The sequence below is a fragment of the Meles meles genome, chromosome 18 (assembly GCF_922984935.1).
Source record: "Meles meles chromosome 18, mMelMel3.1 paternal haplotype, whole genome shotgun sequence".
Lineage (NCBI taxonomy): Eukaryota > Metazoa > Chordata > Mammalia > Carnivora > Mustelidae > Meles > Meles meles.
The window spans coordinates 46,094,283-46,110,068 of NC_060083.1; the positions used below are offsets into that span (position 1 = coordinate 46,094,283).

Here is a 15,786-nt window from a genome sequence, read left to right on the forward strand (position 1 = left end):
TGGCTCTGCTTCAGAGACCAAAATCAAGGTGAAAATAAACCAAAAATCCAAAATAAGGGTTAATAAAATAGGCTCTCTCATATGCTATCTGTAGCCACAGCCTATTATTGCTACTGCCATAGAGGACTAAGACTCCAAAAGTACTTGCAAGGACTTCAAAGCTAATTTACTGACTTCCAATACTTGTCTCAATTACAAGGTAATCTTTCTGATCTCCCAATACCCAACCTCACAGAACTGAGGCAGAGAATTTGATTCTAGGAAGACGTTTTACTTATAGAAGATCATATTGGGCTAATCAAAATCTAAAGCAAAATTCAACACATTCCGAAGTGTTCGCGCATTTCCGTGGATAGCTGGAAAGAATTAGAATCAATCAGAAAACGGTGATTTAAATAGTTTATTTTTTTAAAAGATGGTTACTTTTTTAAAATGCAATGCCACGAATATAGGAGTGTATAGAGGTGACACATCTTTTCCTTAACCAAGCTTTTACCCTCTACACAAAGGTAAAAATTTGTTAACCTCTTAGTTAATGGTATAAAACAGGTTGGCAAACTTTTTCTCTTAAGGGCCAGACAGTAAATATTTTAGGTTTTAGAGGCCACAAGAGGGGTCTGTCACATATTCCTTCTTTTACAACCCTTTAAAAATACAAAACCTATTGCTGACTTGCACCATACAAAAACAAACGGGGCCAAATTTCCTTGCCTGCAGTAGTTTGCCAACCTCAGGTATAAAATACCTATTTTCTGTCTTGTCAGGGAAATTGCTCCCTTCAGGCTTCTTGACAGTCTGCAGCCGGAAGTAGAGAAAGGATTTATTTACAATTCAATGTGGCTTGTGACAAAGTACAAATGGAGAGTTCCTGCTCACTTGTGACTCTCCCAGGTTTTTCCACTCACTCATTAAATAAATTTGTTGAGCACCCACAACGTACACTCTCAAACATCTTTGTATTAGCAGAGATTTCCAGTGTTTCTTCCTTAGTCGCATGGTTCCTGCAGTTTCTTTCAGCCTGTAATTATCATATCCTTATACTCATGTTTTAGGACCGATCAGGATTAAAATCTCTACTAACACTCAAGAGGGCTCATGACTATAAAAAATGAATCTAGCTAACAATGATATCCTTTCAACCAATACACATCCTTCAATCACAGCCTGGATGAGGAAAAATATGTAACTATCTCTACATAAAAAGATACTTTTTTCCTCCCATAGGCTGAAACTTAAAACATCTCAAATCTAGAACATCTACCACATCATCTCTTCTGTTTTCAAAGTTTGTTGCCATGTTAACATAATATCTGGATCTAGGTAGGGCTCTTCATTAGCTTTCTATTTCATCCATAAAACAATACATTAAGAGGTAAATACTACTCTCAAAAGTACTTTACACTCCCACATTTCATATCAGAAAAGGAGTGGTCATGATTCTGCTCCTTCAAGATGAAAACTGTAACAGTCAGCTTTCTGAATATTTCTGCTATTTATCCTAGGTGAGGGAAGACTTTTAAAGTGGCCAAAAGGAGCCAGGACTTCAGTATTAAAATATAAAAGTTGCCCCCATTCCAGATCTTTGGTACAGACATCAACTACAATAATCTGATTACCCACACCACAGAGACATGGCACATTTTGTAATTAGAAGTGTTTGTGATTTTCCTTTTGACCGTGTAAACAAAAGGGAAATGCCTTGGGAAACCACTTTGCAATGTTCTCTCATTTCTCTTAAATACACATGTGCGCAATCACTTCTCCCTTTGATCAAGTTCATGAGGAGAAAGAATAGAGTGGACCAAGGTTATCGCTTCCGCTCTCCTCTTTGTGTCCTTTTCTTTTCCTTTTCCTTGCGCTCCTGCTTGGCTAGTTTGTCCCTCTCCCTCTGCAGCTTGTCCTGTTCCTTCTTCCTTTGGGACTCATCCCGAAGTGAGTCTCGCTCCAGTTTTCGGGCATTGAGGACATCTTCCACATTGGTGTTTCGGAACAGAGCTACAGGTGAGTTAAGGGATTAGGGTATAAGTCACACAGGTCCCAACTACTGTCTTTATTCTCTCTCCACATATTCCTAGTCTTTAAAAAAAAGTCCTTATGATAATTTATCTTTGGTCTCATGGGATACCCTGAAACTATCATTACAAAGGTTTAAAACTAATCCTCAGAATAAAAATCTCAGACTTCTCTAAATTTGAATGTTAAAATATTTTAAGAAAATGAAATTTCATTCCAGAATAAGTACTTATATCATGGCAGAATATTGTTGGGAGTATCTAGGCTAGTTTTAGTGAATAGAGTATTAATGTAACTGGCAAAAATTTTATGTGCTTGGCACTATTAAAATGCTTGAAGAGTTAAATAAGTTGTGTAACCTTACTAAACTTTATCAATCCACTTTTTTTCCTAGACCACTGAAGCTTAAGTGAAAAACATGTTCTAATAACCACAAACTCTGAATTTATAGAAGATATAAAATAAGTTTAACAGTTAGAAAATAACTAGCCAAAAACTTTACCCTCCATTTCTTAGGACTTTAAAAACACAGCCTGAGAGGGCCTGGCTGGCTCATTCAGAAGAGCATATGACTTGATCTTGGGGTCAGGGGTTCTAGCCCCACAACGGGTGTAGAGATTACTAAAAAAAAAGCCAACCTGTTAGCACCAGACATGCTCCTCCCACTCTTAAAACAACTCTTTTTGCTTTGGTGCTTTAAAATAAGTCCCCCTGACATAACCTCCCCTTCTTGGATAACTCACCATACTTTTCATCTTCAGGAAGGTGGATTTTTTTCTTTTTTAAAAATTTATTTATTTGCGAGAGAGAGTGCAACCTTGCAAAAGCAGGGGGAGAGGCAGAGGGAGAGGGAGAAGGACTCCTTGCTGAGCACAGAGCCCGATGCAGGGCTCAATCCCAGGACCCTGAGATCATGACCTGAGCTGAAGGCAGACACTTAACCAACTGAGCCCCTAAGAAGGTGGATTTCTAAATGTAGAAGCTTCTCAGGGTACCTGGGTAGCTCAGCCAGTTAAGTGTCTGACTCTTGGTTTTAGCTCAGGTCATGATCTCAGGGCCCTGAGATCAACCCTTGCATCAGGCTCTGCGCTCAACAGGAAGTCTGCTTGAGATTTTCTCTCCCTCCCCCTCTGCCCCTTTCCCCTGCTCATGCTCTCTCACTCTCAAATAAATAAATAAACTCTTAAAAAAAATAAATGAAGCATCTTCTCATAAGTGTCTGTTGGTAGGGACTTTCCTCAGCACTTATTTCCATCTGTCCATATTTTTAGTTCAAAAGTATTTATTGTTGTGTTCTCTTTCCAAATAATTATACACTCTCTGAGGACAAAGTCAAAATTTCAGTATTATTTAACTTGCTTCCACTGCTGGGAAACCCAGCACTATACACAGGGAGTGGGAGTATAGATTCTTATTTTCCCTTAGACATCCTCGCTTAAGAAATCCTTCCTCCCTTCACAGTAGATGTTAACATGATTTCTTTGGGAAAAGTTCTCGTTAAATTGACTTTATGGTTACCCTTAGAATGGGGCTTAAAATGCTGGCCCAAAACGAGTTCCTGTTGGTAAAAGGATCCCCCCTCAATGACAGCAAGATGAAAACTGTTCCTCAAGAGTGCTCAGTGGAGAAACACTTGGGGATGGACAAAGAGAAGGATACATTTATCAGAACCAATGTTCACTGTGGAGGCACATGAGTCATCCTTCTCATCTGCTTCGGTGAGCGTCGTTAAGGAAGGTTGGATGGAAAGCAAAGGCTAGCACATCCCAACCCAGCATCAGAAGACAATCGGTGAAGTGATGGGCAGGGAAAGCATGCTGAAGAAAAACACCGTCAGAGCGGCAGGGGTAAGCGCAGCCCGGTCATCTTCAGGAGTCTCAAGACTGTTCCGAGCTCCTGTGAGATCCTTATCTCCCGGAGGCTGAAAAGAAACTGCCTGGTCTGAGTGGACTTCCGCATTACCTGACAATGCCAGGGGATGGCAAGACGACTTCTAAAACAGTGTTTCTCAATGGGTCCCGGAACTCCCTGGGAACTTTTTAGAAAAGCACCTTCTTGGGCCCCACCTTCGACCTACTAAATCAGAAACTGGGGAGTGAGGCCCAGCCATCTGAGGTTTAACAAGTTCTCCAGAACCACCACTGCTTAAAATGTTCTTTTCTAGCCCAAGAAAGAACCACTGGAACCACAGCTCTGCTGACCCTGGCAAGAAAAAAAGTTAGGAGAAACCAGAAGACCAGCTGGCCCCAAAGAGCCTAGGAGCTAATTCCTACACTTATGATAAGACAGCTAACATTTCTGGTACGAGGTCCCCTGCATCAGGTTCCACACGCCCCATTCAATCAGGCCGTGAGCTCAGCATCTCCTAAACAAGTTCAAACTCACAGGCAACCAAGCCTGTCCCGGTCAGTAGCAAGTGCCTTTTGCACAGGCCCCCACATTCCAGACTTCTTCTGTGTTGGCTAGGGATTCAGTCTCACTTTCAATTATGTAGTCACCGGAATATTAAAAAAAAAAAAAAAAATTCAAATGAAACTGCTCCAAATTTGGGAATCCTTCATCCAAAAAATCCATATTCTAGTCCCTGTTTCGCCACTAAAGCTATGTGTATGTCTGACCGCACAGGCATCTCTAACCGTTGCGGTTTCCTTCTCAACTGGGAAAAGCATATAAAGATGGATTATATGAAGGATACTGTACTGGACAGAAAGGTATTAGACAAATATAAAGAACGAAAGCTATATCTTAAGCTTCCAAAAATACAATATAAGTGGTCCATTATTAAGCCATTTTTTTTTTTTTACACCAAAGTTTTCAGGAACATACGGATTATGTGGTGAAAAATGTTAAGTCTCATATCAGCTCTCCCAACGTCACTCCTCACACCCATGAAGGGCCACAGATCAGAACCACTTTAAAGGGAAAAATTATACTACAGGGGGAGATTAGTAACTTCTCAAAGCTCACTGTAAACTAGCAAACACGTCGGTCTCAAGCCTCAGGGAGTGGTCCCAAGATTCCGAAAAGGATATTCTTCCTCATCGGTCACATCAGCATACTGGGCCAGAAGGGCGGCTTTTCTCTGCTTCTCCTCTTCGGACACCATCCTGGGCTTCACCACAATCTGTGCCTGCTTCTCAATTAGGGTGGCAATGGCCTGTACTTCATCTGGGAGAGGGAAGGAAGGGAAGGGAGGGACAACAGGGTTGTATGTGAGAGAAAACAAGTTCAGCAAACCACTAGTCCACCCAGATAGTGTTTGCAGGAAAGACAGTGGCATCTGCTGACTTTTCAGGGCCCTGGGCTTCAAAGGAGGTGCCTTGGGGGCCAATGAGAAAGGCAAGGAAAGGCCACGCGGGCTAGGCTTTACGTCTTGAATCCACCTCCGATCAGAGCAGCCCTGCTTTTACCTGTTTTATAAATTGAAGTTCTGAGGCTTTAAGGGACAAAAAAAAAAAAAAAAAAAAAAAAAAAAAAAAAAAAAGGTTGACAAGCTCTGCATTAGAATCATAGAAAATTCAGCTTCATGCATGCGACTTTCTCCCCTCTTAACCCAGAAACCTAAGAAGGAATCTAGAATCAACTTATGCTTGAAATTCATAAATTTTTTTTTTTTTAAGATTTTATTTATTTGACAGAGAGAGAGAGAGAGAGAGCGAGAGCGAGAGAGGGAACATAAGCATGGGGAGTGGGAGGGGGATAAGGAGGCTCCCCACTGAGCAGGGAGCCCGATTTGGGCTCCATCCCAAGACCCTGGGATCATGACCTGAGCCGAAGGCAGAGGCTTTAACCCACTGAGCCACCCAGGCGTGCCAAGAAATTCATAGATTATTTTAAAATAAAATCAACTGGGGCACCTGGGTGGCTCAGTGGGTTAAGCCTCTGCTTTCTGCTCAGGTCATGATCTCAGGGTCCTGGGATCGAGCCCCACATTGGGCTCTCTGCTCAGCGGGGAGCCTGCTTCCTTCTCTGTCTCTGCCTGCCTCTCTGCCTACTTGTGATCTCTGTCAAATAAATAAAATCTTTAAAAAAAATAAATAAAAATAAAATAAAATCAACTATTAAGTTAACCATTCTCAAAGAAAGGAGGCAACAGTGCCCAGTAGTGGTTTTTATGCCTGGAGTGACATTAGAATCATCTGTGTGAGCTTTAAAACAAACAAACAAACAAACAAACAAACAGGAACGCCTTGATGGCTCAGTTGGTTAAGCCTCTGCCTTTGGCTTGGGTCATGATCCCAGAGTCCTGAAATCAGGCCCCACCTCAGGCTCCCTGTTCAGCTGGGAGCCTGCTTCTCCCTCTGCCCCACCCTCTGCTCATGCTTTCTCTTTCCATCTCTAATTAATAAATATCTTTAAAAAAACAAACCAACAATATGTGGGCCCCACCCCCCAAAGATGTTTCTATAACTGGTCCATGGTACGGCTCCGGCACTGATGTGTTTTAAACTGTATCAAGTGGTGCTAATGGACAGCCAAGACTGAGAACCAATGTGCAGACAGCTTAGAATTGCTTCAAGTCTGGCTTTTACGATTTGAGTTTTCTGCAGTTAATCTGTCATCCTAATGGCTGTATTAACCCACTTCTCTTTCATTTTAAGGGGTGACAAATTTAGCTGAATTATGCAAAACATCAATTACAATTGTTATGAAATGAAAATACAGAAAAGACAGGAGGAGGGAATATTTAGTTGGCCCCAAGCCCTGCCATGAAAATCTACAAGGAGCAGTGGAAAGAAGATGAAAAGAAAGAAAAGTGAAAGCCAGAATGAAGGTGACTGTGGTCCAATGAGGTGGGAAACTGGAGAAGGGGAAAAGGAAACCACGTTCAGTTAAAAAGCTCGTGGAAGCTGCCAGGTGTTTACCAGTTCAAATTATCTTGGGCAAAATGAGTAGGAAATGGAGAAAACTCAAAATCCTCTTGCTAACAGCTGTATAGGAAAGGTTGTTGGAAAAGGCACTGGCGGTTAGACAGGCAAAAACTCCCAACTCTACCTTCTTTTTTCACTTCGGTGACGACATTCTGACTTTCCGACCATCGTTCTACAATCTCCTTGCAGATGTTAAGAAGCGAATCTTCTTCCTAGTTGAAAAGGTAGATCAATTAATTTCCCGAGAGCCCTCAGCCTGAACAAAGCCCATGCACCAGGCATGGCTCTCCCTCTGATGATGACGAGTCATGGCGAAGGTTTGGAGAGCCTTTTCTGAGGCTCAGAAGTAATCCGACGAGTCTCAGAATCCACACCTGCTAGGTCAAAAGCACCCGCTCCGTCCTGCCAAGTGCCAAGGGAAAGGATTCACAGTAACTTAGAAGAGTCTTCCTCACGCTTTTGGAGCAAAAACCTGTTGCCGGAGTTAAAACTCTCCTCTGTGAAATCTTCCTTGGCTGACAGACTCAACTCAGTACATTTTCCAGGGTTTATCAACTTTGATGCTGGAACATATCCACGACCTTGGGGACCCCACCGCTCTAGATGATAAATGAGTAGCTGTCTCCTATCCACCCATCCCTCTGTCCATTTCACACAAGCAGACATATTCTGCGCGTTTACCAATCCTCCTCCTTAGCACAGTAGAACAAAAGGATGTTGGCTTCAGTGTCAGATGAAGTCAAACCCAGATCTGTGAATGAGTTTCTTAACTTTCTGAGCTTCACCTCTTGTCAGGATTTTAGTGAGGATGAATGAGAACGTGTGAAAAACCCCTACCCTGCTTGGCGAAGAAAAAGCATGTCAACAAATCTGGGTATTTCCCCCCATCTTCATTCAGTTACCTTACCGTCTTCATACTCTACCCTCAAAATGAGCTGTCAGCTCAGGTGCCAGGCACTGTTCTCAATACTTCACCTAAGAACTCTTCATTCTTAAAACAATCCCATGATGTAAGCACTATTGCTACTCTCAATTTATAGACGACAAAACCAAGGTACAGAGGTTAAGTAACTTGCCCAAGGTCATACAAGTAAAACACACACACACACACACACACACACACACACAAATGGATTAAACAGGATTTGAACCCAAGCAGTCTACCTCCAAGCCCAAGTCCATGTTCTCAACCATTATAGGATACCATCTCTCAAAGAAAGTAGGAAGGTGTAGAACACAGACCTTTTTTTTTTTTTTTTTTTTTAAGTAATCTCTCTACCCAATGTGGGACTCGAACACACAACTAACCCTGAGATCAAGAGTTGCATGCTCTACAGAATGACCAGCCAGGTGAAGCTGTATTTTGGATTTCCTTATTTTGTACCCAACAAAGGATTCCATCCTCTCCCCTGCATCCGTTAAGCACAAATGACAAGCATGCAGAACTTCTTTAGCCCAGTTTCTGTAGTACATAGACCCCCCAGCAAAAAAGCAAAGGAAGAAGAAGAAATGGAAGGAAAAGGGAGAGAGGAGCAAAAGAGAAAGGGTGCTCTTGGAGGACAAGGTGGTTTATTCTCCCAGGCTTCACCCAGACCAAAAGCCTTCATCCATCCATTTGTTCATTTATTCACCCACATGGTGCCTGCCATGTTGAAGGCACTAAGATGAGTGATAAGAGATGAATCACAAACAGCCCTGGCTCTCATGACAATGACAATTTAGAAAGCTGGTATAGAAATAGCTGCCATAAAATGTAATATCCCGATTAATGCAATAATCCTACTTAAAATTGAAAAAAAAAAAAAAAAAAACCCTCCATTCCACTCCTGATCTTCTTAAAGTATGTTCCTTTTTTCCCAGCACTTATCATTTTTCTAATGTACTATATAATTTACTGATTAAGTTTTCTTCTGCTAGAATGTCTCCCCATCAGGGCAGGGATTTCTGTTTTGTTCCCCGAGGTATCCCAAGTACCTAGGGCAGTGCTTGGCAGAGAATAACCTATCAATAAAAACTCGAATCAATCAATCAGTCAACAAAAATGTTACTGGAAGGAGTAAAAAAAGGATAATAAAAAGCTTTGATTAACTGTTATTTGCTACTGACAAGATACACTGTTCTTGAATTTTCACTCAAATTGTTGTTGACAATTTCTTAATTCCTAATATTGAATCCTAGTCCCATCTGGTGATCGATCTGGCTATGCCTTTTGTTTTTTTCTGGAAAGGGATTTGGTACAACAGCAGCTTTCATACTGACCGACAGAAAGTAAGTAGCACTATGAATAACGTGTTTGATATAGACCACATTCATTGGCCTTGCTGACCTGTAAAGTTGTTTCTCAGTTGTGTTATGAACCCTGCCTCATCAAATAATTCCTGGCCAATTCTTCCCAAAGCATTTCCTATACAGAAGGGGTTGGGAAAACCAAGAGAAAAATTAAGCATAGTGTGTGAATGGGCAGAGAGAGGGGGAAATAAGTCTGTCTACTATAGTTCATGTAAACAAGAAGCAGATATAAAGAACCAAATCTGGTTCTAGATAACTTTTCTCTTTTCTACCAAGAAACTTAATAGTCTAAGCAAATTCATGCCTGCCTTTATCAGCAGAGTCAAGGAGCTAGTACCAGGGGGTACCCAAGTTATTTCAACTTCTTTTTATGGAGTCTTTAGAAACTTCCAAGCTGGAAATAAAAACTAACTTAAATTGCTTGTCTCACCCCCCCTCTTTCCCCCTGCTCCACCAATCTGCAATGTTATCATCCAGGAAAAGAATTTACTCCATAGTATTCTATCTCCACCAAACTTATGAGCTGCATCATAAGCTGTGTTAAAGCTTTCGCGTTTATAGGTCAATCTCACCACAGCAGGCTTCGAGACTAAAAGGGGGACATGGCCAGAAGGACCTGGGACAGCTGCACCAGTATTATATTTCAACCATCTGCCCAATCATTGAACGGTGTTTCCACCAAGTAAGTGTAACCACAGATGAAGGCAGCAGAATGGTCAGGTTGGAAAAGTGGACAACCTGGTGATTTACCACCTAAACATAGATTAAAAGACACATTTCTGAATTCTTGAATCTGCTTCTAAGCAGCTGGGTACCAAGTTTATCTCTCTTCTTTAAAACTCTGACCTTATTTGCCACTTCCCCCAGCAAAAACCAATGATTACTGCATTTCTAAATACTATAAAAGATCAAGCACAATATTTGCTTCAGTTCCAGCCTAGGCCTTGACCTATACCTAGAGTTTTACTGCCAACTTATCTTTTTTGGACTCTTACCTCCAAAATTGGAACCGAGAGGGTACTTCCTGCAGGCTTTTTTTGTCATGGGACAGCCCTGGGCACTGCCTCCTAAAGAGCACAGACATCCCAGAGCACTTTATTCCCCTCTCTGAACACTGTCAATGGATGGGAATGAAATTGGTCGTTAGGCGTTTATGATAAAACTCTCATTTAGACATTTCAGCGCCTTCGGAAGAACACTCATCCAGCTCACCCAGAAGCATCCGAGAGGGCCGCGTCCCCAAGGAATAAAGGAAAACCATTCTTCTCTATGTACCTGCAACCTCCTGACTTTCCCAAACCCTAGTTGGTGAGTAATCCCCTTCCCCCGCGGCCAAGAGCTCAAAATATTCCTCTCCCAGGTGATACCACTAACTGTCTGGGACACCAGGTACGGGAAAGGGGGTACGAAGTACTGACAGAGGCCGCCAGAAATCTAAAGGAACGCGTGCGGGCTTCTCACCAAGAAAGCAGAAAGGATACCCTGCAGAGCGTCCAGCTTCTCTTCTTCCTCCTCCTCCTGCAGGACACCCAGGATGTAGGCGCCATAAACGGCTCGGTCCACTCCCAGTGCCTCCAACCGTCCATCCAGCCAGGACCCAAAGCCGGCACTCACGCCATCGCCTTCTCCGGAGGCAGCCGCAGCCACTTCGCTGGGCGCCGCCATCTTGGTCAGGGTCCTGCCAGCCTCCAGGGCGCCTACCGCAGTGCCTGACGGGCCGCGCCGCGGGCCCACTGCGCATGCTCTGAAGGAGAACCCACAACCCGGCGCGTGGGGCGGCGAGCCAATCCACCTGCGGTGGCCGGTCTGGGCATTTTGCACCTTCTAAATAGAGCGCCTGTTGGCGTGCGCGCGGTTACGTCATCTCTCAGGAACGCTGGCAGGTGAGTATTCTTAACAGACTCTTTTTTACAGTTGGTTCGGAGAGGTTCGGTAACTTGGCGGAAGTCACGCAGTTACTAACTAAACAGGACTGGAACTCAGCTTAGATTCCAGCGCTTCGTCCCACCTCCCGGAATTGCCCTTCCCCGCGCCCTGGTGGGACAGATACTAAGTCGCCCTCTCCCACACGGCTTTCCAGAGGGAACCGGCTGACTGTCCCGGATACCCGCCGTCTCTATCAACGAGCACCACATTCGCCCTTCCAAGCTCCGTCCGTTTCAAAGCTTGCTCCAGAGAACCTTCCCCGGTTCCCAGCAGCCTGTGTTAAGACCGCTGCAATGTGCTGCAGTTGCTTCTGTGCACTTAGCAAGTAGTATCGGACATAGTAGGTGCTCAATGAATGATCAGGCAACCTCAAGTCATTTTTCACTCATTCATTCAACGCTTAAAACGCCTGTCTATTTCTGAGGAGCCCTCTCTTTGCCGGGCTTTGTGCTAAGAGCTTTTTTTTTTTCCCCCAAAGATTTTATTTGAGAGAGAGATCACAAGTAAGCAGAGTGGCAGGCAGAGAGAGGGAGGGAAGCAAGCTCCCTGCTGAGCAGAGAGCCGGATGTGGGGCTCGATCCCTGGACCCTGAGATCATGACCCGAGCTGGAGGCTCTGAGAGGCTTAACTCACTGAGCCACCCAGGTGCCCCTGTGCTAAGAGCTTTTGATACATTACTGCTTGTAATCCCCTCAACAACCCTGTGAGGAGATACTTGTATTGTCCTTGTATTAAAGGGAAGGAAACCGAGGCACAAGTCCTAAAGCCTAACCGGAGGCCTGTGCACGAGCCTCAGCTGACTCTGGGAAACACCTGCCTCCTGGCCAAAATGAATTACCCAAGAAGTTAGGTTGGCTTTTCCTGAACTACAGAGAGGCTGGTAGGTCACTGACCTGACTCTTTCATTCACTAAGTATTTGAATACCTACAGCGTGGTGTAGCTCCTACGCTCTGAAAATACAAAGATAGAAATATCACAGAATCTCTGCCCTCAAAGGGACTTCAGTCTGGTGGGAACAGGCAGTGTTTAATGACAAGATAGTGAGGTATATGTTTTAATGGAGCTTTGTCCAATAGAGGTTGTCCAGTGGGGATTGTCAGTTGACAAGAGTTGGGAGCCATTATGACTCAAGGGGTCATAGTTTGAGGTCAGCACAGAGCACCCAACCAGAAAAGTACCATGAAATTCTATTAGCTTTTAATTTTTATTTTGAAATAATTATGGGAAATTGCAAAAATAGTCCATAGAAACCTGTGCATCTTCATCCGGTTTTCTCCAGTGGTACTATCTATATAACTATAGTACAGTATCAAAATTAGGAAATCGGTATTGGTACTATGCACAAAGATTTTTTTTTAAGGATTTTATTTATTTGATGGAGAGAGACATAGCGAGAGAGGGAGCACAAGCAGGGGGAATGGGAGAGGGAGAACAGGCTTTCTGCAGAGCAGGGTTCAATCCCAAGACCCTGGGATCATGACCTGAGCAGAAGGAAGATTCTTAATGACTTAGCCACCCAGGTGCCCCATGCACAAAGATTTTTGAAGGCCTTAGAAACGTCTCACAAAACTGAGTGAAGGCTCTTCAGACTCTGCGTTAAAAAAGATATTTCAGGGTGCCTGGGTGGCGCAGTGGGTTAGACTCTTGGGTTTGGCTTCCGTTGGGACCTCAGGGTCCTGAGATCCAGCTCCACATCGGGCTGTTTGCTGGGCACACAGCCTGCTTGAGTTTCTCTCTCCCTCTCCTTCTGGCCCTCCCACACATCCTCTCTCTCTCTCTCTCTGTCTCAAATAAATAAGTCTGTAAGGATTTTCTTTGTTGATTTGATAGAGAGACAGCAAAAGCAGGAGAGAGAGAATCAGGCCTCCTGTGGAGCAGGGAGCCCAGTGCGGGGCTCGATCCCAGAATCCTGGGATCATGACCTGAGCCAAAGGCATACTCTTTTTTTTTTTTTTTTTAATTTTTATTTATTTGACAGAGAGAGAGAGAGATCACAAGGAGGCAGAACAGCAGGCAGAGAGAGAGGAGGAAGCAGGCTCCCCGCTGAGCGGAGAGCCCGATGTGGGGCTCGATCCCAGGACCCTGAGACCATGACCTGAGACCATGACCTGAGCTGAAGGCAGAGGCTTAACCCACTGAGCCACCCAGGCGTCCCTACCAAAGGCATACTCTTAACGACTGAGCCACCCAGGCATCCCAAGGATTTTTTTTTTTAAAGATTTCATTTTATTTATTTGACACAGAAAGATCACAAGTAGGCAGAGAGGAAGGCAGAGAGAGGAGGAAGCAGGCTCCCTGTGAAGCAGAGAACCCGATGCGGGGCTCGATCCCAGGACCCTGAGATCATGACCGGAGCCGAAGGCAGCGGCTTAATCCACTGAGCCACCCAGGCTCCCCGGATTTTTTTTTTTTTTTTTAAGAGATATTTACTGGGGCACCTGGGTGGCTCAGTTGTTAAATGTCTGCCTTCGGCTCACATCATGATCCTCAGGTCCTAGGATAGAGCCCGGCGTTGGGCTCCCTGCTGAGCAGGAAGCCTGTTTCTCCCTCTCCCACTCTCCTTGCTTATGTTCCTTCTTTTGCTCCCTGTCAAATCAAAAAAAAAAATAAAATCTTTTAAAAAAAAGTTAAAAAAAGAAATCCTCATTGGCTATTTTATTACAAAAGTAATTGCTTGTGGTTAAGAAAAAAATCATACAACTGGAAAGGTGACAGAAAGCTTACAGAAAAAAATCAAAATTATTTTTAATCTATAAAAAGATGCCGACCTATAGTTTTTTAAAGATGCAAATTAAACTTGGAATGAGCTACAGAGTTTACTTCTCAGATCAAAAAGGCTGATAATAGGCGCCGAGCGGGATGAACTCGGGCACGGGCGGCAGCAGCGGCGGTGCTGGGGCCGCGGAGCCGCCCCGGAGCGGCAGTCCCGGAGAGGATGGCTTCGCCCGGTCGGCGCTGGGGACTCGAGAGCAGTTTGGAGAAGAGAGTATGAATCGGCTAATAAGGTGGATGCAAAACCGCAAGATGCCATTGGATGCTTCAGTGCTTGATATTGGAACTGGAAATGGCAAAATTTGGTTTCTCTAATATTACTGGAATTGATTATTCACCTTCTGCAATACAGCTTTCTGGAAGTATTATAGAGAAAGAGGGTTTATCTAACATTAAGTTGAAGGTAGAAGACTTTTTGAATCTTTCCACAAAGCTGTCTGGATATCATATTTGTATTGACAAAGGAACTTTTGATGCCATAAGCCTTAATCCTGACAATGCAATTGAGAAGAGGAAGCAGCATGTGAAATCCCTGTCTGGGGCGTTGAACGTGAAAGGCTTTTTTCTAATAACCTCTTGTAATTGGACCAAGGAAGAGTTGCTAGATGAATTCAGTGAAGGATTTGAACTTTTCGAAGAGCTGCCAACTCCCACGTTCAGCTTTGGAGGCAGATCTGGAAACAGTGTAACGGCATTGGTTTTCCAGAAAAGGTGAGACTTTCCACTGGACAATTTCAGTTAGTTTCATTAAGAAGCTCCACATCAAAGTTAACCTGACACAGAAAATGCCAGTGCAAATAAATGCTTAGTAAGTACCCAGGATGCACATGTTGGAGAGATGAAGTGGGTTGGTAAGAATATGAACATGTGAGCGATTGAGTTTTAGAGACCAACCAAGAACCATTTAAAGTTTTCTTTTGTATTTGAAATGTAAATATTTTTCTCTTTGATTAAAAATATTTTCTGTAACTGCTAAACAGTCAAAAACCTTAAAGCAGTAAATGAATTTACAGAAAGCAAAAAAAAAAAAAAAATGCTGATAATAGGGGCACTTGGGTGGCTCAGTGGGTAAAAAGCCTCTGCCTTTGGCTCAGGTCATGATCTCAGGGTCCTGGGATCAAGCCCCGCATCGGTTTCTCTGCTCAGCAGGGAACCTGCTTCCTCCTCTCTCTCTGCCTACCTGTGATCTCTGTCTGTCAAATAAATAAAATCTTTAAAAAAAAAAAAAAAAGGCTGATAATAGCGTACCTGGGTAACTTAGTCTGTTATGTATCTGCCTTTGACTCAGATCATGATCCTGGAGTCCCAGCATCGAGTCCCACATCAGGCTCTCTCTGCTCAGTGGGGAGTCTTCTCCCTCTGCCCTTCACCCAGTTTGTGCTCTCTCTTGCTCACTCCCTCTCTCACTCTCAAATAGAAAAATAGATATATTTTTAAAAAGAAAAAAAAAAAGCAATATTTTTTTTTTAAAAAGGCACCTGGGAGGTTCAGTCCTTGGGTATCTGCCTTCTACTCAGTCATGATTTCAACATCCTGGGATCAAGCCCCATGTCGGGCTCCCCACTCAGCAGGGTTTTTTTTTCCTGCTTTTCCCTCTCCAGGTCCCCCCACTTGTGTTCCCTCTCTCACTGTCTCTCTCTGTCAAATGACTAAATAAATAAAATATTTTTTTTTTAAAAAAGGCTGATAATATGCTGTGTTGATCTGTGATTGAGTTGCAGGCACTGGAAAATGTGAGAGCAGGAAGTAGACCAGTACACTTTAATTGGAGGATAATTTGAAAAGACCCAGCATTTCTACTTCAGGGAATTTGTTATAATACATACATGTGTGCAGAATGACCTATTTATAAGGATATTCGTTACAGTGATGCTTATTGTAGTGAAAGGACAGAAATAGTCTCCATTCTGTCAA

At 43.4% G+C, this 15,786-nt stretch overlaps 3 protein-coding genes across 3 annotated transcripts in view; 2 read left to right on the plus strand and 1 right to left on the minus strand.

Annotated features, from left to right (window-relative positions):
- Window positions 1–386: 386 nt before the first annotated feature.
- Window positions 387–10,859, minus strand: CCDC43 (coiled-coil domain containing 43). Its single transcript, XM_045985176.1, has 5 exons — window positions 10,635–10,859; window positions 7,009–7,096; window positions 5,046–5,181; window positions 3,673–3,731; window positions 387–1,995 (listed from the first exon to the last, which is right to left on the minus strand). Exons 1-5 carry the CDS (start codon window positions 10,836–10,838, stop codon window positions 1,808–1,810), a joined length of 675 nt encoding a protein of 224 aa, XP_045841132.1. The 5' UTR covers window positions 10,839–10,859; the 3' UTR covers window positions 387–1,807.
- A 97-nt stretch (window positions 10,860–10,956) lies between these two features.
- Window positions 10,957–15,786, plus strand: part of DBF4B (DBF4 zinc finger B) — a 45,977-nt gene continuing 41,147 nt past the window's right edge. The window contains 1 exon segment of the mRNA XM_045985177.1: window positions 10,957–11,056. The gene's annotated coding sequence lies outside the window, so the exon portion shown is untranslated.
- LOC123929478 (EEF1A lysine methyltransferase 2-like) lies at window positions 14,049–14,911 on the plus strand. Its single transcript, XM_045985178.1, has one exon. It carries the CDS (start codon window positions 14,135–14,137, stop codon window positions 14,585–14,587), a length of 453 nt encoding a protein of 150 aa, XP_045841134.1. The 5' UTR covers window positions 14,049–14,134; the 3' UTR covers window positions 14,588–14,911.

What these genes read in the sequence shown, in the direction of transcription:
- CCDC43 (XM_045985176.1), bottom strand. Translation starts at nt 10,838, where the DNA reads ATGGCGGCGCCCAGCGAAGTGGCTGCGGCTGCCTCCGGAGAAGGCGAT. An exon ending in CACCGAAGTGAAAAAAGAAG is followed by an intron (nt 5,182 to 7,008) that starts GTAGAGTTGGGA and finishes TCCCTCTCCCAG; the next exon opens with ATGAAGTACAGGCCATTGCC. An exon ending in GATGTGACCGATGAGGAAGA is followed by an intron (nt 3,732 to 5,045) that starts ATATCCTTTTCG and finishes AACGACGCTCAC; the next exon opens with CGAAGCAGATGAGAAGGATG.
- LOC123929478 (XM_045985178.1), top strand. Translation starts at nt 14,135, where the DNA reads ATGCTTCAGTGCTTGATATTGGAACTGGAAATGGCAAAATTTGGTTTC.